Source organism: Sminthopsis crassicaudata, chromosome 1 (genome assembly GCF_048593235.1).
Source record: "Sminthopsis crassicaudata isolate SCR6 chromosome 1, ASM4859323v1, whole genome shotgun sequence".
In the NCBI taxonomy this organism is placed as follows: Eukaryota; Metazoa; Chordata; class Mammalia; order Dasyuromorphia; family Dasyuridae; genus Sminthopsis; species Sminthopsis crassicaudata.
Window position 1 is genome coordinate 704,901,806 of NC_133617.1, and position 23,141 is coordinate 704,924,946.

The following is a 23,141-nucleotide window of genomic DNA, read 5'->3' on the forward strand; positions in this document are numbered from 1 at the left end:
TTTTTCTTCCTTTTTTGGTCAGGCAATTAGGGTTAAGTTACTTGCCCAGGATCATACAGTAATATCCTCCTGCCTTCAGGGCCAGTGCTCTATCCACTGTGTTACCTAGCTGTTCCATAAATTCTTATTAATACTGTATTTACTTATTACTGGAACTGTGTTCTCATCAATGGAGGGAGCTCCAAGTGAGGGACTGCATCTATCACTGTAGATGGGTAACTATTCAGCGCACATTTATAGTTCTAAAGAGCTGTCCAGAGAATCAGGAAGTTAAGTGACTTGCCTAGAGTCATCCTGTCAGAACATATAGGGGTAAGGTTGAACCAAGAGCATCTTGGTTCCAATGCTGGCTCTCTATCCATTATGGCTCCACTGCCTCTCAATACTATACCATCATTCTCGATAATTAAAACAAACAATTAAAATAAGTGGAATCTGTACAATACTTCCAGGTTTGTAGAGTACCTCACATATATTTTTTCTGTAAGGTAGGTATTAGAAGTATTATTTTTCCCATTTTACTGATGAAAAACTGAGGCTCAGCCAGTTTCAGTAATTTGTCCATCCATGGGTGCACAAACAGTATCACAAAAAAATCTGAATTCAATTTTTCCTATTTTTCCAACATTTGACCCACAATGCTGGACCAGCTCTTACTAATAATGAACATTTATTGCTATATATGTGTTGAGAGACACTGTGATTCTCTGAGGCTAAGATTTCAAGATTCTAAAGTCTGCTTCTTCAGTTTGCTTGCCCGTCTGTGGTTATGCTGTGACATGACTCAGGCCATAAGGGACTCTTGTCAGCAACTGCCGAATGTAGCTTTCAGCCAGAATCTACTTCCTCTTCCAACTGCCTCCGCTTACTCATAGCACCAGAGGTCACGTCCCATGCCTTCTCAGAGAAGCATGATAGGGACTTTGGCTTAACTCTGCCCTTTGGGTCCTCGATCCTTTAATTAATTGGATAATTCAGCTCCCAAGAAAGAGTTCTGCCTGTTCGGTTGTAAACAATTTCTCCTTTCATTATTTTTTTTAGTTTCTTAGCTCTCTTCTTGTCCCTATTAGTATCATCCAGCTCTGAACCTAATTTTCTCTGGCTATTTTAGGAGTGAGTCATAACTCCTCACTTAGTCTTCAAATTCTTTGTGGAGAGGGACACTATTTTATATTCTCCTATGTCCTCTTTAGTAGTTAGCACAAGACTGATCCAGGAATAGGATGCAGTGTGGTACAGTGGCAAGAATACATGCTCTCAAACAAGATCTGAGTTCAAATCTCACCTTTCATACTTACTAACTGGGTGATATCTGTCTAGTTATTTAACCTCCTGGCCTCTTCAAAATGATAAGGCTTGGCTAGATGGCCCCTGGATTCCTATTTATTGATAGATCGATGTATCTTGATTAAGAATAACATTTGGGAATTTGAGGACTGCCAACTCAACATAATTTAATATGTGAGATATCACAGCCAAAATAACTAATCTTATTCCTAGGATATAAGAAGAATCATAGTTTTTAGAACTCTAGTACCAGCTGTAGAGGTGGTACCCTCATTATTTCCTGCCCCAGTCAGATTTCAAATATTGTTTCAGTTCGGGATAGTGTATTTTAACAACAGAATTTATTAGTTGGGATTCATCTAGAGGAGGGGACTAGGATGGCCTCAGCTGCCTTTGAGCTCACATCACATGAAGATTTACTAAAAATAAGCCAGGAATGCTTAGCCTGGAGAAGTAAAGATTTACAAGGGACATCAAGTAGCTATTATCTGAAAAGGGTTTATACCTAGGGTTTGAGAGCCCTAGAAGAATGAGGTAATAGGTGAAAATATCAGAGACACAGATTTAGGTTCATTATAAGGCAAAATCAGAGCAAGCTAAAATTGGAATGAGCTGCTTTCAAAGGCAGCAGTCTCTCCTATTCTCTGAAGGGACTTCAAATAAAGACTAAATGACCACTTATGAAGTATAATGCAGAAAAGATGCTTGGCTTAAAGAATTAAAACAAGTGACCTCTGAAGTCCCTTCCAACTGAAACACCAAATGATTCCGAGTCATTCAACAAACATTTATAAAGTATCTACCACATAGAGAGCTGTTAACAGGGAGAGATACAAAGATATACGACATGTACCCTGCCATCAAGAAGTTCACAATCTAATAGGGAGGTGAACAAGTAAACACATAATTATCGTAGTTTAGAATATATATGTTAAATGTTCCACCTCAAATTTAGCAAATAGGCAAGGATGATGAAAGAGGGGTACAGCCAATGTTGGAGGGGTTGTGGAAAGCTAAGCACATTTATACACCATTGGGAAAGTGAGAATTGGTCCAATCATGCAGGAAAACACTCAGGAATTACTTAAAGAAAATGATGAAAATGCTGATGTCCTGTGATTCAAAGATCTCACTGGATATACCACAAGGAAGTTAAAAAAAGAGAAAGATACATATAGCAAAATATTTATAGCTGTACTTTTTAATAGCAAAGAATTGGAAACAAATTAAATGCTCATTGACTGGAGAATTATTAAGCAAGGTGTATGAATGAACATGATGGAAGAATATAATGCTATAAGAAATTATGAATATGAAGGATATAGTAAAGTATAGGAAGGTAGATGAATTGATGCAAAATGAAGTAAGCAGAACAAGGTAAACAATAGATACTATCATTATAGCGATGTCGATGAAAAGAACACCAACCGAAAAAAAAAAAAAGAAACAGAATACTTATAATCGTGATAATTATGATTTGGAGTCATATAAGAAGATATGAGACTGTATCTCTCTCCCTTCCTTGCAGAAGAGGGAGATTATGTATATGTGTATACATATACGCTTTCAGACTCCATTGGTGTGTTGCTTAATTTGGTTAGTTAGCTTTGTTTTTTACAAGTGATGGCTGCCTGAAGAAGGGATAGAGAACTATATTTCAAAATGAAAGTGATAGAAATCAATTACATTTTAAAAAGCATGTGGGAAAAATGTACAAGATATATATGCTGTGTTATGATCAATGATGAGGAAAAAATGACTTTCAGCTGATGGAAGAGGGAAGTGGGGGGGGGGGGTCAAAAACGATTTCAGAACTATCATTTTGCATTTGGCTGCAGTGTTACATAAAGAAGCCAGCCTCCACTTATCACATCCAAAGGAAGAACCAATAATCACAATAAAATAACGCACATTAACAGGGCACTGTCATTTATTTATGAAATGCTTTCCTCACAACAACCCTGTGAGGTAGGCGGTAAAAGCATTATTCCTATTTTACAAATAAGACAGCTTTGTAAGACAACTTTGAAAATTAACCATTTCTGTCACAACAGCCTTTAGAAGTAGAAGACAGCTACTATCTATATTTTATTGCTGAGGAAACTGGTGAATCAAGGCAAAGCGGCGTGCCTTAGGTGTCATGAATTGGCAATGGCAGTCCCACAACTTAAACCCAATTGTTTTGGTTCCGAATCATGGTTTTCCACCACATTAAATCACTTCCTCGGTTTCAGAGTAATTATAAAAACAAGTTACCATTTATATTGTGCTTTATGGGAAGATGAAAATAATATTCCATAACTTATTTTTAGAATCACCAACAACAAAAATTATTCAAGCAAATAAGCATTACTACCTACTATGTTGGATGTTGTTGCCCTTGCATCCAACTGTTCTCCCCTCCCATTGTCCAGACCTATCTCGAGAATCAATGATGTCATCAAACTAGAGAATGAAATGGGGATAGAGAGTTGAAAGAATCTAATCTTTCTCGAAGAGAAATGAAATGACTTGTGGTCATAAAGTAGTAAGGAACAGAGGCAGGATTCTACTAACTAGTAACTAACCTCTTGTGAGGTCTTTTCCCTTCTTTGAGCCTCTGTATCCTCAGAAATCAAAACAATATAATAATATTCTCACTACTTATCTCACATGGTTCCCATAAAGCACTATATAAAATGTGCTTTAGTGAAATATTATGACCTTTAGAATAAGACGTGTCACCCTAATTATGACATAACTTACAAGTGAAGAAAATTGAGTCTTCCCACTGACCCATTTGGACTCAAATAAATATGAGAATGTACCTCCCTCCCTTATTTGCAGGGCAGGAGACTAGAACATTATACATAGACACTTTCAGACTCCATTGGTGTGTTTCTTGGTTTTTTTTGGTTAGCTTTGTTGTTACAAGGGGTAGCTGCCTGAAGAAGGGATAAGGTATTCACTGTAATTTTCCAGCCCATTTCTACTTCTGTGAGTTCTTCCAGCCCATGCCCAACTGTCATGCCTTTCCTGGCTACTCTGGGTCTACAAAAATCTCTCCTACTACAGAATTCCCATAGTAGTTACCACCTGGAAGCTTCATCTTACAATCAGTGGTACATGATTAGAATCTCTTGGATTCCATCACAGTGGGTGGATCACTGGACCTGGAATTAGGAAGAACTCATTTCAAATCTGGCCTCAGACAGTGACTAGATGTGTGACACTAGCAAATGAGTTACCAATCTCTCAGTATTCTCATCTATAAAATGAGGGTAAAAAAGAATTTATCTCCTAGGGCTGCTGTGAAGATCAAATGAGAAAATAATTGCAAAGCACTTAGCAGAATCCGTGGCACAGCAAGCACAATATAAATGTTAGCTGCCACTATTGCTGCTTTACTACTATAACTACTACTATCACTACTACTATTAATATTAATATTACTACTACTATTAGTACTAGTACTACTACTACTACTTTAACTACAATGTTAGTGTAGTTCCTGCAACATTTTAAACACCATATAATTGTTAACTGTTGTTGTTGCTGCTACTACACCTATTACTACTACTACTATTACTACTATTACTACTACTACTATTACTACTACGCCTAGCAAAGTTCCTGTAAAGTCTTGTATTGCAAAGCACTCTAAAAATATTAGGTGCTACTGCTGTTCTACCCCTCTTACTTCTACTCCTCCTCCTATAGTACTACTACTACACCACCATTCCTCCTCCTCCTTTTTCTCCCTCTTTTATCCTTCTCCTCTTCCTACTATTACTACTATGCTTAGCAAAGTTGCTGGCACTATATAAATATTAGGTCCTCCTCCTATCAGAATGATTAGCACAGATGCTGACACAGTAGGAACTAAACAAATGCTTTCTCCTTTTTCTTTCCTATTGGCTTTTTCTTCATTTTGACTTCTCCCTAACTGATTTGAGGAGAGGGAGAAGAGCTGATATTCTGTAAATATCCATCATACCAGAGAATATAATAGGATCATTAGATCCCCAATCCAGACCTAGAAGAGACCTTTGAGGTCATATCTTCAACCCTTTCATTTTTCAGGTGAAGAGACTGAGAAACAGAGAGGATGAATGCTTTCTTAGAAGTCACTCAGGACAGAGCTGAGATTCCTAAGATGGATCTGAGATCCTGAGTTCATGATTCTTTGCAACTGTACATCCTAGAGAAGCTAACTGACCCTTGATCGAAATTCTTCATTTTGCAAGAATAACTTGAGTCACTTCTGTTCCCCAGGCTATTGTCCTTTCCACTACTCCACACAAACTCTCAGAAGGTTCCAAAGCTTTTGAGACTGATTTTTAAAAATTCATCACCATTGAGTCAGAAGGATGGCTAATCTTGCACCAAAACACATTAGATTTCTAGTCCAGAATAGTAAACACTTAGCAGTGATTGCTGCCAATAATAACAACTCCTTTTTATAATTTCTATAATACCTTTAAGGTTTAGCAAGTATCTTCCTCACAATTTCATGAAATAACTAATAGAATTATTATTGTCTCCATTTTATAGATGAAGTTATACCATATTTTTTACCACTTTTCCTCATATATGGTATCTGATAAACAAAAATTGATTATTTGATAGGCTAATGGGTCAGCATATATACCTCTTTTAATAAGTGTAGATTTGCTAAGAAAATTGCTGATCAAATTTAGTAAGTTTCCTACACACCAAAAAACAATGACAAAAACACTTGTCAGCTATTGGGTTTTTTTGTTATGGTAAAGGATTTCAATTTTAATGGAATGTTATACTTAATAGAAAAGTTGATTAAATTTAAGATGTTCCTCCCATACTTTTATAAAATTTAGACATAATGGAATTTTTGCCTCTATCACCACACTGAGAACTGTTTCCAAAAATAAATCACATGGCATGATATGGTCCCATATAGGTTCTGCTTTTGCTATTCTGCATATTGTCTCAGTGTCTCTTGGTAAAAACTGCAAATGTCAGGCATGGGATATGGAAAGGAAGTGTCACAGGTCTCTAAGCCATAGGCTCAACTTCTCTGCTAGATACTGCCACATGAGGTAAGAATAGAATTCCTTGTTTTGGACTTTGCCAGATTCAAGTCATTCCTGATTCTATAAGTTCCTTATTGGAACAAAATAAGTTACATGGAGGTCATTCAAATGAAAATGAAAGCAGAATTTAAAAATCAGATGACAACATCACATATAGCCACATCACTGAAGTTAAAATTAGAATTCTAGAATTTCAGTGATAGATAGAAGCATTATGTCCAAAAATTCTCTTGAAAATGAATTCCCTAAACAAATGAGCCAACGAGCAGTTATTAAGCCTTAACTTCAAGACTTCCAATAATCAAAAATGATAATAATCATAATGATAATAGCTAGCATTTATGTATCATATTAAGATTTGCAAAGTGCTTCACAAATATTATCACAAGCTATTCAATGAAAAAGATACTATATCATTTGCACATATTTTCTCAATTTCATATTATAAAATTATGCATTTTATATTTTGTATTCTCCTCTATCCCTTGTTATATTAAGAATTTACTGTCTAGTCATCTAAAAAGTACTTTATTTGGTTCTTTTCTATTTTTATATGACCTTTAATATTCAAGTTCCATAACCATTTTGAGATCAGGATGGGAAGGTCAACTGGGAAATTCTTTTATCTAATATCTCTGATAAGAGTCTAATATCCAAGATACACACTCAGTTAATGGAAATATTTAAGGCTAAAATCCACTTTCTAATAGTCAAACATACAAACAAAACAGTTCTCAAAAGAAGAAGTATAAACTATTAATAACCATGTAAATGTTCCAAGTCATTAACAAAAGACAAATGAAAATCAAAGCAACTCTGAGATTTTACCTCATAATTAGCCCTTCCTTTCATTCACTCACCTAGAATGTTACTTCATTTATCCTATTACCACTAGTAAAAATTAAAATCAGCTTATATAATGTAACCTTTTCAGCCTCAGTTTCCCCATCCATAAGATAAGGTTGGATTCAATGGTCTCTAAGTTCCCTTCCAGTTCTAATTCTCTGATCCCAAGGTCCTGTGATTAGATAATCTCAACAGTTCCTTCCAGTTCTCAGTCTTATCATTTTAGTCTGGGCTCTGTCATTTAGTATATGACTTTAATGGAGAAAGATGGAAAATGATGGAAATAGTCAATGCTGGAGGATTTGTGTAAAGATATGTATACAGATGCATTGTTGGTAGAGTAGCACACTACTTTGTTGTTGTGAAATCTTTTTTAATCCTGCTCAACTCTTCATGACCCTAATTGGGTTTTCTTATTAAAGATATTGGAAAATTTGCTATTTCCTTCTCCAGGTCATTTTATAAATAAGGAAACTGAGGTAAATGGGTAACATAGGGTTAAGTGACATGTCGAGGATCATATTAGTAATGAGTCTGAGAACATATTTGAATTTACAAATAGTCTTTCTGACACCAGGCTTGGTACTCTGTTGTGCCACTTAGCTGCCCCTGTGCAACTTACCTCACAAATTTCTTGTAATAAAGGAACTTCTAAAAATGTAGTGTTTTAGAAAGAATTACTATCATCACCATAATTATTCTCACTGTTATTGTTGATGGTGATGGTGGTAGTGATAATCCCAACAGTGTGGGATTAAATTCCCAAGGATTCCAACAAGACTGCAGCCCATTTAGAAAATAGAACAAAATTAGGATTCTAAGAGTAGAAGAGATCAGAGTTAAAGTTGATTAATTTGAGATGAAATAAACAACTGCTTTGTTTTTGTTTATGTTTTCTTTTCAAGTAAAGACATAATCCTAATTGAAACCTAGGCCATTCAAACCTAATTGAAACCAAACAGCTTGAAAACTATGAGGAACTGATTAGTGACCACCAGAGAGCTTTCCCTCTCCCCGGTGCTTCAATGATGTTTCCTATGGTATCAGAGACATTCATCTTCCTGCCTCCATTCATCTGGACTAGAGATATGACGGGAACAAAAAAAAATCTTTTTAAATCTGTACAGCATTTAATTAGCCCTTCCTTATTATTGTTTTATGAGGAACAATGAGCAGGTTGATTTTTGGAAAAACCTGGAAAGACTTACATGAATGGATGATGAATGAAATGAGTACAACCAGGAGAATATTGTACACAATAACAGCAAGATTGTGTGATGGTCAAGCATGATAGGTTGGCTCTTCTCAACAATGCAGTGATTCAAGACAAGTCCAATAGTTTTGAGAGGGAAAATGTCATCCACATCCAGAGAGAGAACTATGGAGACTGAATGTGGACTGAAGCACAGTATTTTCACCTTTTTTTTTTCTTTGTTGCTTTTTTTCTCATGCTTTTTTTTCCTTTTGGTCTGATTTTTCTTACACACATGACAAATATAGAATCTATTTAAAAGTAATGCACATGATAAATGTGGAAAAATGTTTAGAAAAATTGTACATGTTTAGCCTATATTGAATTGATTTCTTTCTGGGGGAGGAAGAAGGGAGAAAAATTTGGAACACAAGGTTTTGCAAGGGTGAATATTGAAAACTATCTTTGCATGTATTTTGAAAAATAAAAAGCTATTATAAAAATAAAAAATTGGAAGGGAGAGAGAAGTTTTGTTTTAGACATAGTCAATTTGAGATATCTATAAGACATCCAGTTCAAGATGTCCAAGAAATAACTGGTAATTTAAGTCTAGAATTCAGAAGACTGGAACTAGCTATTTAAATCTAGGAATTATTGAACTTGTTTATAAGAGCTGATGTGTTCACCAAGTGAGATAGTATAGAGGGAAAGGAGAAAAAGACCAAGGACAAATCCTTGAGGGATATCCACAGTTAAGGAGCATGATCTAAAGGGAGATTAAGAAGAATCAGTCAAATGATTGAGAACAAGCCAAGAGAAGTTTCATGAATATCTAGAGAGGACAGACCATAGTCTGACCATAGTCATATAGTTTGATTGACAGTTTCCAATACTGAAAAGGGGTCTAAAAGGATGAGGAATGAGAAATAGCAATTATATTTAGCAATTGATAGATCATTAGTTGAATGGTGAGGCCCAAAGCCATATTACCCAACATCCATATTGAGTATGGATGGCTCTCTCAAGGAGGTTAACCATGAAGGGGATGAGAAATACGGGATGATAGCTACTAGATGACGATAGATGGGAAAGATATGGGAATATCTGGAGGCAGCAAGGAAGCAATCACTAGACAGAGAAGAGACTGAAGATTAATGAGAGAGTAGTGAGTGAAAGAAAGGAGAAATCTGGTAGAAAAGATTGTATAGAAGGGGACAACTTGTGTATGCCAAGGAGTTCATCTCTACAAGGCAAAAAACCATTTCTTCATATGAAATAGAGGAGAAAGTGACAATTAAGGAAGTCATCTAAAAGATATAAAATGAACAGTCTCAGCAAGTCTCAAGCAAGCAACTTTTTTTTATAAATCTGAGGGAAGTCCTCAGCTGAGGTGGAAGAAGGGTGCCATAGAAAGTTTGAGGAGAAATGAAAGAGTTTAGAATGGCCTCCTCAGTCAGCAAGACAGTAAACTGATTAGAAAACTGTAAAAAAGGTTGCCTTGAGAAAGTGAGGATTCAGTTGCTTTGATGTAACAAAAATTTGGTCATCCAGTCAGCCTTGCTTCATGATTAACTTCAATAACAGTTAATCTATGGTCCTTTAATGTTTTCAATAGGATTTACATACTTAATCTCATTAAATTCTCAAACTAGCCAGGTAAGGTAGGTGCCATTAGGAGCTCCCTTTTACACATGAGGAAACGAAGGGCCTGAAAAAGATTAAAAGCAGCTTGCTCAGAATCACGTAGCTGCTAAGTGTCTGAAGCAGGATTTAAACTTAAGTTTTTCAGACTTCAAGCCAATTCCATTCTGGATCCTCTTCTCTCCTCTTTTAGCTCCATTCAGTTCAATTATATCTTTATGTAGATAGTGCTCAGATCTACCTATCCAGCTCTCACCTCCCTCCTGAGATCCACTTGAGCATCTCCACATGTCTTCTGGACATGTAGATATCTATGTCAATCTAAATGACCCATAAGTATCTATAAAGATATGTCCAAAATTAAACTCATTATCTTTACCTTTCTTCCAGTATATATCACTAGAGAGTTAAGAAGAGAAGGAAAGATCCTGTAGGTACCAACATATTTATAGCAATATTGTTCAGGATGCACAAAATTGTAAGCAATATGGGCAACTTCTTGTTGAAGAATGGCTGAAGACACTATATATGAATAGAATGTAATATAATATAAAGGATTCAGAGAAACTTGAAAAGACAGATGAACTGATGCAAGCTGAATAAAACAAAGAGAACAAGATTCAAAATTATTACAACAAAATAAAGTAATAATAGACATCAGAATTCAGTTCATTGGAAAATCGGTCTTGATTCCAGCATACTGATAAAGAAACCTATTTGCTTTTTTTCCAAACAGAGAAGTAATGGAGTGACTATACATGAATTCAGAATTCTAAGTATACTGTTAGGCATGGCTAAGGGTCTGATCTTTTATGCTTAACTATTTACTTTGCTAAAACAGCCAGTTCTATAAATGGCCCAAGTGTATTATTAGGATAGATAGCAATGAAAAAAAATTAAAGCATCAACAGAACATTGAAAAAGATATCATGGTAGAGGGGAAAGAGTACTGGCTCGGATGTCAGAAAACCTGGATTCAAATTCATCTTTTGACACTTTGTTTATGTTATTTTGGGCAATTCATTCATTACTCTTTCATTAGGTCTTATTATCCTCATCCATAAAATGAGTGATTTGGATTAGATTGTCTTTAAAGTTCCTTCCAGCCCTGTATTTATAATCCTATAACTTACAGAAAAACAAGCAGTCTATATCCCAAAGAGAACATAAAAAGTAAAAGGATCCACATATACAAAAATATTTATAGCAGCTCTTTTTATGGTGGCACAGAATTGAAAATTTAGGGGATGCCCATCAATTGGGGAATGGCTGAACACATAGCATATGAATATAAAGGAATACTATTATGCTATAAGAAATGATTAGCAGGCAGATTTCAGAAAAACCTGAAAAGACTTACATGAACTGATGCTGAATGAAGTGAGTAGAGCCAGGAAAACCTTGTACACAGTACAATGGTTTGATGACCAACTATAAAAAACTTAGCTCTTCTCAGCAATACAGTGATCCAAGTCAGAAGACTTGTGTTGGAAGATGTCATCCATATCCAGAGAAAGAACTATGAATTCTGAATGCAGATTGAAGCAGAATACTTTAACATTTAAAAATTTTTCTTCCTCATAGTGTTCCCCTTACATTCTGATTCTTCTTTCAGAACATGACTAATGTGTAAATATTTTAATCTAATTGTACATGTATAACCTACATCAGATTGCTTGTTGTCTTTGGAGGGTGGTAAGGAAGGAAGTAAAACAATTTGGAACTCAAAAATGAATGTTGAAAATTATATTTACATGTAATTGGGAAAAATAAGGTACTGTTTTTAAAAGATTTTTTAAAAAAAGGAGGAGAGAAAAATGGCAAATGAGAGGATTATACCATAATCTTGATCCTGAAAGTTCCTTCTCGGTTTAATAGTCTAATAATTTTTTTTTGCTCATTTCAACACTACTGTCAAGAAAATTCAGCTTGAATCAACCATTTCAGCGACCAAATCAGAATAAACACTGGCCAGATGGCTCTAACCCTTTCTTTAAACAGCCTTGATCCTCTTAGCAACAAACCGTGATGCTGGCTGCAAGATTACATCAGAAGAAGAAAACTGAGACAAATATCTGCATTATAAAGTACAGGAAAAAACTCTATCCCTGAAATGCTCAGATAACTAAGTTATATTGCAATTATGACACAAATTCCCCTATAACATTGGTGGGAACTCCCTCCTTCCAGTGGTCTAGATCTAACCAGCTACAGGTTAGCCTCATCATACCACAGTAAGGTGGGATCTTGCATTCCCAAAGGTCATTAAAGCATCTTTGAGGGTCTAGCGAGCTAAAAAGGCCCAGGTATGGATAAATATGCCAATGGGCACCATCTCTGATGTCTGAGGACCAGTCTAATTACATTTAGAAATATTCATCTGTAGTGCAGGTGGCCACAAGATGATGAAAGTTTTTTCCTTCTTTTTCTCCTTCCCTTTCTTCTTCATTCCTTCAACATTCTCTCACTCTTGTTATTACTCACTCTCTCTCTCTCTCTCTTAGAGCAATTGAAACTCATCATAAATCTCTTAGATATAAAAAAGACATAGATGCTCCATAAGGTTCTTTCTTGCTCTGAGTTCTAAGTAACCTTAGTAATCATGGGATTAACCCCTCTAATTTTACAGTTGAGAGAATAGAGATCTCAAGAAGAAAATTGACTAATTGGATTTCTCAAGATCATACAACCTATTAGTCACTGGTAGAACTAAGACTCAAATTCAGATTTTTTTGATTCCTAGCTCAGTATTCCTTTAATTATATTTTAAAAAACTAAGTGGCACAAGGCATGGAGAGTAAGATTTGAATTCCAATTCTGCCTAAGAAACTTAATAGCTGTGGGATCCTTGGCAAATCACTTAGCTTCTCTCTCAGACTCAGTCTCCTCCCTTGTAAAATAGGAATAGGAATATGTAGCACCTATCTCACACAGTTGATAGGATAATCAAAATGATATAGCATGCAAAATGCTTTGCAAGCTTCAAAGAACTGAAATGCAATTGTTAGCATTATTATTACTATCATCAGGCATTTAAAAATTAATCACTATTTCTTTAGACCATTTTGTATGAATTGAATACAATAAAAGTCACTCAAGATCTTGCAAAGGAATTTTCATTCTACCATTAATGTTTCCAAAACAGCTACAGTTTTAAAGTTGGAAGAGATTCTAAAATAATCCTCTAGGACAGAAGTGTAAAACTTGCAGGCCCCCAGGTAGCCAGTCCATCAGCAAAACTCCCTAATTGTTTCCAGGAATCAAATTAAATTGTATTGTGAAATTTTAAACAAAATAAATAAAAATATAATACAACACAGTGATGTTAATTCGTGATTTTCTGAATCAATATTCTGTCCAGAATCAACTTCTATTTGAATTTTGCACCAGTGATGTAGGCCAATCAGAGAGGTTCAGTGATATACCTAAAGCTAATAAATGGTAAAGTCAAGATTTTAACCCCAGTTAAATACTGGATCCAGTGTCAGTGACTCTAGCCTGCTAAGACTTTTGATTTAGATACACAAAGAGTTAGGCTCCTACTGTGATTGTTTGAGTAACCTTGACCTTGTCATTAAAGCTAGGTGTCAGACCATCTGATCCAACACACTTATTGTACAAATAAGAAAACTGAGAATTAGATAGATAAAAGAAGTCTCACTATAGCACCCAGCAAGCTAGTTATAGAGCTGGGGCTTGAACCCAAGTCCTCTGACTCCTAGACCATTCCATTCCATGAAATTCAATCATTCTCCATAATTCTCACTCCCCTGAAATGACCCAAAAGCCTCTTTGGGAAATTCCTAGTCCACCATATCTTTAGGATAAGTCCATAGTAGATAATGACCTGCTTCAATAGTTAGTAGAAATGTGTATCACTTTTTTAAAATTCTAATTTTGCAAAGGGAACCATCTTGTGGTCCTCTGCATTGCACCTTAGGTCCTTCCCTCATTAGCATTCTGTGCATACCAAGCTGACCTACTTTCTGATTTTATTCACATCCTCAGCCCCAGGGATATGGGGAGGCTCTCCTCACAGTGCAGTTGCCACTCCTCCCCACATAAGTGTCTGAAGAACAGAAGAGGCCATCTTATTTTCAGTGACCCATTCCAATTTCATTGCCACTTTGTGCTGGCTTCATTTATATTATAATATGATTCTGAGAAGTGTCAATACTCAGAGAGGCAGTGGTTTTGTCAAGGGAAGTTAGACAGCTCATAGCTGCCCCAGAAACTTGATTAGAAATTATTCTCTGAAGTATAATAGAAGAAAAACATCTGGAACAAATGTGAAACACTTTATTCTTTACCTATATGTTTTGATTGTTTAATGTCAAACATCTGGAAGTAACATCTGTATGGCTGACTCTTTCCCCCCCCAACTTTTGAGCCTGTGTCAGCCATTAAAGACATAGTTAATGTTCCCCATTCTTAAATAAGAGTATAATAAAAAGATGAATTTATCATGAACGGAATGGTTTAATTAGATACTGAAAAATCGTTTTGAGTATCTGGTGGCCAGTGGTAAGATGTTTTAAGATGAAGCATGTTTCAAAATGTGCCCAGTGATTCCAATGCACTGGGTCTCACTGACCGCTGCAACTAGCAGTCCCCACTCACTTACCAGAATCTTCGTGGTATAAGCACTGTTGATGGCGATGGCATTCACCAGCAGCTCCATGGTTTGGGAGTTGATGACACTGGGTTCTGGAATCTCTTTGTAGTGGACATCCCCAATGTATGCCTGAACCACAGTCATCCGGTTGGTGGTCAGCGTCCCCGTCTTGTCAGAACAGATAGCTGTGGCGTTGCCCATCGTCTCACAGGCGTCCAAGTGCCGTACGAGGTTGTTGTCCTTCATCATTTTCTGAGAGATAAAAAGGGAAGGAAAAACACAGCCTGCTCACAACTGGCTTTGGCCAAGTGGCAGGAGCCTTAGTATAGAAATAGCATCCACTATAGCAAAGTGAAGGGAAGAGGATCCCAGATTCTAAAGCAAGTGACTAATCAATCAAGTGGTTTTATGATGAGTTAGTCTGTTTTCTCGCAATGTGTAAAATCTTGTGGACAGAGTCATGATTAGGATCAGCCTCAAACACTGACTGATTGGTTTGTTTACCAGTTATTTACCAATATTTCTTAAATTCCTCATTTCTTCCTAATCACTGTTCCTCCATCCCTATCTTCCTAAATACTTTGGGGCCCTCAAGCTAAAAACACACAGGAAATAGACAAATATTAAAATCTCCACTAGTTACTATGGGACTAGCAGAAATGTGTATAGGATCTGGACAAGTGGGCACACCATAACTTATAAATCTATCATGAGTAAGGTACCAGTCTGTACCTTGGAGTTGACAACACTTAGTTTTGTTTTAAATGACATCTTTTCTTAATAATCATGAAACAAAGATAGAACTTAGATATATTAATATTTTTATTATAGCTTTTTATTTATAAAACATATGCATGGGTAAATTTTCAACATTGACCCTTGCAAAACCTCCTGTTCCAATTTTCCCCTATGGCAGGTAGACCAATACATGTTAAATATGTTAAAGTATATGTTAAATAAAATATATGTATACAAGATATATTAATATTTGATTATATTATGGTATTTATTTAATATTTTACATTTTTCTTTTTTTAGTGTGGGGAAAAAATTTGTGGGATCCTGTCCTTTTTTGGTTATTTGCCATTGATGAGATAGCTATTTACAAATAGATAGCTATTTACAAACAGCCCTACCTTCTTGGAGAAGGATACTAAAATTCCAGAGATAGAGAACATGAGAAAATAATTAGCCTCTAGAGGGCTGCATATTCAAATCTATTAAGTGAAAAAACTGTGGGACAGTGAAGAATCTACCTTGGTCAATATTAGTCACCTTCCAGAGGATCAGGCCAAGACAGACCAATACAAGAGGGTTCTCCATAGTATGAGTTGTAGTACAAGCAGACTAGTTTAGGTGGAAAAATAAATTCAGTTTGTGAGACTAGCTCAGGACAACATAAGTTGATTGGCCAAAAGAGGGTAGTTCTTAGGGTAGTTTGCATGAGATACCAAGCCAACAGGGATCAGAGGTAGGTGCCATACCTGGGGTCAAGAAGAACACTGGAAATGTTAAAGAAATAGGATCTGAAGGGGAACAATAGGAAAATATGATCCAAGGACGGGCAAACATTTGAGAAACAGGCTATCCAGACAGACCAACTTAAATTCAAAGAATCTATATCCAACGTCAGTCAATCAATACATTGAGTTTGGGTACCAGCAAATTCTTGAGCTCTGGTATGTCATGACAATCCCAATCCTGCTGTCCTATTGTTTTGAAGGAACCACAACTATGGACAGCTCCTAGATCCCATTAGTATATCCCATAATTAAAAGGGTTATGGATAAATGACAGCAAACAAGAACTTAGAACTGTGTAAATTACCCATCAATTATAGGCCTGGAAAGATTTTAACTTGAGGACTAAATTACTGAAAAACAACCCCAGGTGGCAAGCCAACTCTTTCATGTTTGACTAAATAGAGAAATGGGTCCACTGCAGTAATAAGTTGCTAATTTGGAGGGCAGCTAAAATTTTTAAAAATAATTTTCCCAAGAATTCTAATTATGAGGTGCTAAATGTTAGGTTCTAACTCTTGGAATTTGGGGCTTTCTATTTATTTGGTGTACCCTAAAAATGGTAGTGATAAGGTGTGTATAACTTACAGTGAGGCAGCTCTTTTTGGCAACTTTCAAGAGATCTGTTTTCCATATGAAATTACAGCTGGGCACCCAAACCCAAGTCCTAGCTAGGAAACTGACTCTTGCCATGTACTTGGACGATTCTTGAAAATTCCTTTCTATGAAGTGGGGACATGATTCTTTGCCTTTCCAAGAATATTTCTCCTTCTACCCAGGTGAAATGAAGGCAATATAAAGGTTAAAATGGGGATAATTAACAGAGGAGATATTGTGTCCCAGAGTTGAAGTTGGGGCAGAGAACTGAAATTGAATGTCATATATCAATAGCCATCTCAGACAAATGCTGGTCCATTGAGTCTATCATTTGGTTAACAAGTCACAAAGTAGATGTATAATGGGAAGATACAATTGTATTTTTGGTAGGATATTAAAAGGCAAAGGCTACACTCCAGACATTTTACTTTTCTTTTTCTTTCTTTCTTTCTTTTCTTTCTTTCTTTCTTTTTTTTTTTTTTTTTGTTGTTGCTGAGGCAACTGGGGTTAAGTGACTTGCCCAGGATCACACAACTAACACATGTTAAGGGTCTGAGGCCAGATTTGAACTCAGGTCCTCCTGACTTCAGGACTGGTGCTCTCTCTACTGTACTAACTAGCTGTCCCATCTTACTTTTCTTTAGAAACATACTCATTTTTGAATCTGAATTTGGGGGGAGGGCTCCTTCGATACTGAGACCATAACCATCTTTTGTGGCACAAGGTTCTCTAATTTGAATTCTTGCTCTATGAAGAACAATTTAATTTTGTCTTCAACTTACCTCTTCCAAGCTTCAAGGGGACCCTTGGGTTCCAGTATTATACTAGGATGAGCTGAATAATTCTGTGGAGCAAGAGTTGAGGCAGGGGCTATAGAAATGATGCTCAGAGCTCCTTTCTAAGGCAGGTGGAGAGGCTCTATGGGAAAGGGTTGGAGCTTCACATGCCCTCTCCCTGAATGACAGCAGTCATCAGCACACTCTTCTCAGCTGCTGTGTGACCCCAGGCTCTTGCCAAGCCCCAAGACAATTGTCCCCATTGCCCACCATCTGAGAATGAGAAACACAATGTGCTACAGGGGGCTGCATCACCTGTTTGGCTCATCACTGGGGTCTTTTCCCTGCCTCTTACCTTCACAGAGTAAGCCAAAGAGATGGTGACAGCAAGGGGGAGCCCTTCAGGCACAGCAACCACCAACACAGTCACCCCGATAATGAAGAACTTGACAAAGTATTGGACATAGACTGGAGTACATTCAGGCAGCCAAGGCTTCTTGTTCACCACAAAGGTGTCCACGGTGAAGTACAGCACCAGGATAATCACCGTAATGGCAGACATCACAAGGCCTGGAACACAGGAGAAAACCAACTAAAGGAGATATCAGGGACCAATCCAGGGATGAATCACAAACTATCAACATTCAAAATGCAGTTGCTCATAATTAAGAGAAAACTGCTCTATAGCATCCCAGCCAGGGGGTCACAGAAAATAAAGTTGGAGACCTTGAGAGATGGGCAACTCATGACATCCACAGCCATTTGATTTCCCTTTTAGATAGTTCCAGATGTTAAGAAGCTAATCCAAACAAAAATCTACCTCTCTGAAATTTCTTGCTGCTACTCCTAGGTCTGCCTTTGGAAATAAGTTCAAACTTCCCTTCCATTTTAAGACCCTTCAGGACAACTAAAGTGCCTTGCCTAATATATTTTCCCTTCTAAATAGCTCTATTTCTTTTTTGCAAGGGAATTGGGGGTAAGCAACTTGCCCAGGGTCACACAGCTAGTAAGTGTTAAGTGTTTCTAATTTTTTAAACTGAAAAGAAATTGACAGACTTATAACCAAAGCTTAACTGGAGGATCTTTTCAGGATAGCCAGGTCCTGAACCCTATTTCTCCTGAATAAGCAGAGTTAGATCAGCAGTGAGACAATGAGGATTCCTGGTAGGAAGCTAAGGCTTTATTTCCTGCATCTTCTTCTACCTGGAGTAGTGAAAAAGTATTTAATTCTGTCCTAGAAGAGTCAAGTTTAAATTCCTAACTTGTACAACCTTAGCCAACTCACTTCTTTCTATTCAGCTTAGTTTCCTCACTTATAAAATCAAAACGTTGGACTAGATGGCTTAATAGGTTCTTTCCAGTCCAGATCAGCATCTGATTAGGAGTCTGTATGCTGGTCCCTGGACTGTGAATCTGGCATTTCCTTTCTTGATTCACTCCAGAAGGATTTGGAGATGTGTACTAAGCAATCAAAAGTTATTTTATTGTCTTATCTTACCTGCAATGTTCTTCCTTCCCAAACATTACCAATCCAGCAAGACCCAGCTTTAGCCTGTTTTTAATACAAAGCCACTTCGAGGGCCATTCATTCCCATTTATGTTCTTCATTTCTAAACTCTTGTGCTATTTATGACCCGAGCCACGTAATCACTTTTGTGCCTCATGTCACATGCTATCACTTCATGTGGGTATTTCAGACTAACATCATATGCCCAGCTAGAATATAACCTCCATGAAGGTAGGAATCATGACTTAGCATTCCTTTTCTTTTTTCTGCAGGGTCTAAAATAGATCCTTGGGCTTATTTTTTTTAATTGTTTGAAATAAGTAAGTCCTTTTTCTGGAAGATGCCCACCTGAGGAGCCTCACCTAAATATGGTGGGTTCATGTCACTCACTTTGATGATGTGGTTTTGTTATAGCCCACCTGGCATGAGGATCAGTGTTTCACCTAACCTTCTCCTTTGGGATTCATGTATCATAGTCCTTTAGAATCCACAGAGACCTTAGCGATTGTCTAGTCCACCCTTCTATAGAGATCCATAAACTGGAAACAATTTGTTCAAAGTCACAAACTGGGATTAGCAGTCAATCTTCAGTTTCAATCCCAGCTTTGTCATTGACTGATTCACATTTATCTTTGTGCCTCTTTCTCCTATCTCCTTTGGAGTCCAAAACAAGGTCATTTTCCTGTGTGATTTATGAACTGGCTCCGACGTAGCTCTCAGAGAGCAGCTCCAGAAAGAGGTTTTTTATGGTAGCAATGTTACTGGGATGGAAGTCAATACCTACTGTATCAGATATGTCACTCACTCCTAAGGTGACATTCATTTGTGGCCAGCAGCTCTGATGTGGTTTTTAAATCAACAGCCTCATTATTTCCTATTTATTCATATTTTCTGCTGAATATGTCCCTCAGTGATTTCCAAGAGTATCTCTTCTGCCTCCCTCTTTGAATTAGTCAGTTTTTTTTCTGCATCCTGCTCACAAGATTTCAGATAAGGCTCTGTTCACATTGGGAAGGCTGGTGTCCTAAGCAGGGTACTTTGGACCATGTACTCATTGAATGCTAATGTGATAGACATTTATTAAGTAATGTGCTGAGCTCAGTAGAGAAACAGTAATACTTGAAAGAATGGGCCAGACCTCTCAAATAAGTGGTATAAAGTTTGTTCTATTTTGCTTCCTAGAAGATAATGAGGATCAGTGAGTGAAAGTTTCCATAAGAGAGAAGTTTCTGATGAGCAGGACACTGTGTGCTTCTCACTGGTGTTATGTTTTTTCAGAAGAATATGAGTAACATCATCTCATATAATGTCAGGGATTTTTCTTTTTTTATAAATAATAGCTTTTTTATTTTTTTTTTCAAAATGCATGCAAAGTCAGAGGGATGCAGAAAATGTCAAAGATAGGAGTGACCAACCTTCTCATTTTACTGAAGAGAAGAAAACTGAAGGAGAAGGGAAACAATTTGCTTAAGATTACCTAAGGAAGGAATGTTCCACTAGAGCTAAGAATCTGAATCAAGTTTTCTGGTTTCAAGTTCAAGTTCAGGGCTTTTTCTATTATATAAGTTCTGGTCTTGTGAATAGGGAAGAAGGTTGGACTAGAAATTTTGTGAGCTTCTCACCTTCAGCTTATAGCTCTCAAGTCTATACATGACAACTAGCAATAATAAAAAAATAAATGAACATAGCTGGTGTTTTAGCATTTGTACAGTTTTATATCTGCACATATATAAAACACATACACATATGTATGTGTATATACAAACATATGTGTGTATATATATATATATATGTGTGTGTGTGTGTGTGTGTGTGTGTGTGTGTGTGTGTGTGTGTATGTGTGCTTCCACATGTACATATTTGACAAAGGCCTGCAGGAGAAAACCAGAAGCTATAAATCATTACTGCTAGGCGATGTACAAGTTGGATAGGAAGATGACATATGAAACGATGAATTGACAATTTGCTAACAGTCAATCCTTTAGGTGTTTAGAGGAAGAAGAGGTCATCATAGACTGCTAGGATCATGGAATTATTTTTGCAAGAAGGGGAGTTTGAAACAAAGGTTGGATTTAAATAAAGACTGCAGCCTAAATACAGACAGAAGCACAAATTCCCAGGGACACATATGGGGGAAAGTTAACCAAGTATAATTAGTACTAAGGACCTACATAGGAGGAAAGAATAATGGTCTTCAACCAAAAAGAAATAGGTTGAAACACTAGCTGGAACACTTCCTAGTTATGTGACTCTGGGAAAAGTCGTATAACCTTTCTGAACCTTAACTTCCACATGTGTGAAATGGGAATACATGATGTTAGCAAGTCCTTCCTGGCAGGGTTAGAAGGCAGATGCTTAGTAAATCTCCAAGGCTAAAGAAATCAGGCTGCAATGGTAAACTGAAGTAAGGCTATGGGAGGGCTTTGGAGAAGAATGTTTGTCATCGCCATGTTCATTATCACCAAAGGGAAGTCTGATATACTTCCACTCCTTTGTGGATGTTGAGCAGTCAGCACTTGACAAGTGAATCCTGGTCCGCCAAGCAGCAGCAATGCATCCCAGGTGCCAGAAAGGCTCCATGCCTGGATTCTGCATGCAGCTGCAGGGCCCCCTGCTGCTCTGCCTTAAAGGCCACGTGTTCCAGGCCCTGCCTTACATGTTCAGAGCCTGGAAACTGAGCTCAGGATCGTTACAATGCTCCTCATTTAAATATAGTCAGCAAAGCCTGTAATTTGCTACTGTTCTCCAAACCACGGCTGCTATAATTAGAGCTGGGGGACAGCACCTGCCGAAGAGGAGAATAGCAAGGAGTTTGTGTTTAGCTTTCACTATAACTAATGTCCTCATGGAGTCAAGCAAAGTAGGGAAAGACCTGGGAGCTAACCTGAGTGAAACAATATTCTGTTCTTGAGAGACAAAGCTGTGTTTTCATAAAAGACCTTCAGGAGACATGGCCTCCTTACCCTACATTCTTCTTTTCTTATCCATTAGTGGATCCCTGACTTTTCTCATCTGCATAATTGGGATAATTCAATTTTGGGGAGGCATGGTACAATGGAAAATATTTTGAGAACTTGGAATCAAATCTCAGTTCTGTCTTTTATTATCTATGTGACATTGAGAAAAATGCTTCACCTCTTTGCGACACCATTCTTCATCTTTAAAGTATGAAGGTTGGGCTGCATGATCTCTAAATTCTTTTCCATGTCTAGAGCTATAATTAATAATTTCTCTCAAAGAGTTCTTGTAAGGATAGCACTTTGCAAACCAACTATGATTAGTGCCCCTATTTACCCCTTAAAATACTTGGCTAGCTATTGCTGACCAAGCTCAGATTATTGGCTATCTGCTCAGAGCTTGACAGTTTTTGATACAAACTGAATCAATAAATGTTAAATGAATGGTAAATAAAACCTGATTGAGTGATGACATATCTGAATGTAGCATACAACTAAGAAGGTGCCAAGTAATACAGGACTTCAAGAAAATACAATATACCTGTAAGAAGATCTAGACCAGAGGTTCTCAAACGATGGCCCATGGGCCAGATGCAGCGGGCTGAAGATGTTTATGCAGCCCACTGGGTTATGGCAAATGGGCTGAGGGGTGGAGACAGAGTGTGAGGTTTTGTTTTTACTATAGTCCAGCCCTCCCACAGTCTGAGAGGCAGTGAACTGGCCCCCTATCGAAAAAGTTTGAGGACCACTGATCTAGACTTTCTTCCAGGAACAGCCTCACTATTTGGAGCTCTCCAAGGTGCTGATATTAATGTCTCTTCTACCAGTTAATTGCAAACAGATAAATTCATTTCTTTGTATTCCACTTGTTTACAACCAACAAGTGAATTATTATACAGGATGATTCAAAAGTTTTAATAACTTAAAACTATATAAAACTTCGAGAACACCCTGTTTATAAGAGATATCACTCCTTTCTTCAGAATGGAAAAATCATATCAATATACAATAAACTGGTATATATCAAGAAGCAAGCTTCACAATCTGAGAGATGATCCAAAGTAACATTGTTCAGATGATCGGACAATGCAAAATAACCATAATGACTCAAAAGATCTTATTTTTAATCCTATCTTTGTTGCATTGTCCTGA

General features: G+C 37.1%; 1 protein-coding gene across 24 annotated transcripts in view; it reads right to left on the minus strand.

Annotated features, from left to right (window-relative positions):
- ATP2B2 (ATPase plasma membrane Ca2+ transporting 2) overlaps positions 1 to 23,141 on the minus strand; it is a 504,660-nt gene that overhangs the window by 68,752 nt on the left and 412,767 nt on the right. For all 24 annotated transcript variants that reach the window (XM_074283932.1, XM_074283917.1, XM_074283910.1 and 21 more), the window contains 2 exons: positions 17,881 to 18,095; positions 14,642 to 14,884 (listed from right to left, as the gene is read on the minus strand). In XM_074283932.1, coding sequence (XP_074140033.1) covers positions 14,642 to 14,884; positions 17,881 to 18,095 — 458 coding nt within the window. The remainder of the gene's footprint in view (positions 1 to 14,641; positions 14,885 to 17,880; positions 18,096 to 23,141) is intronic.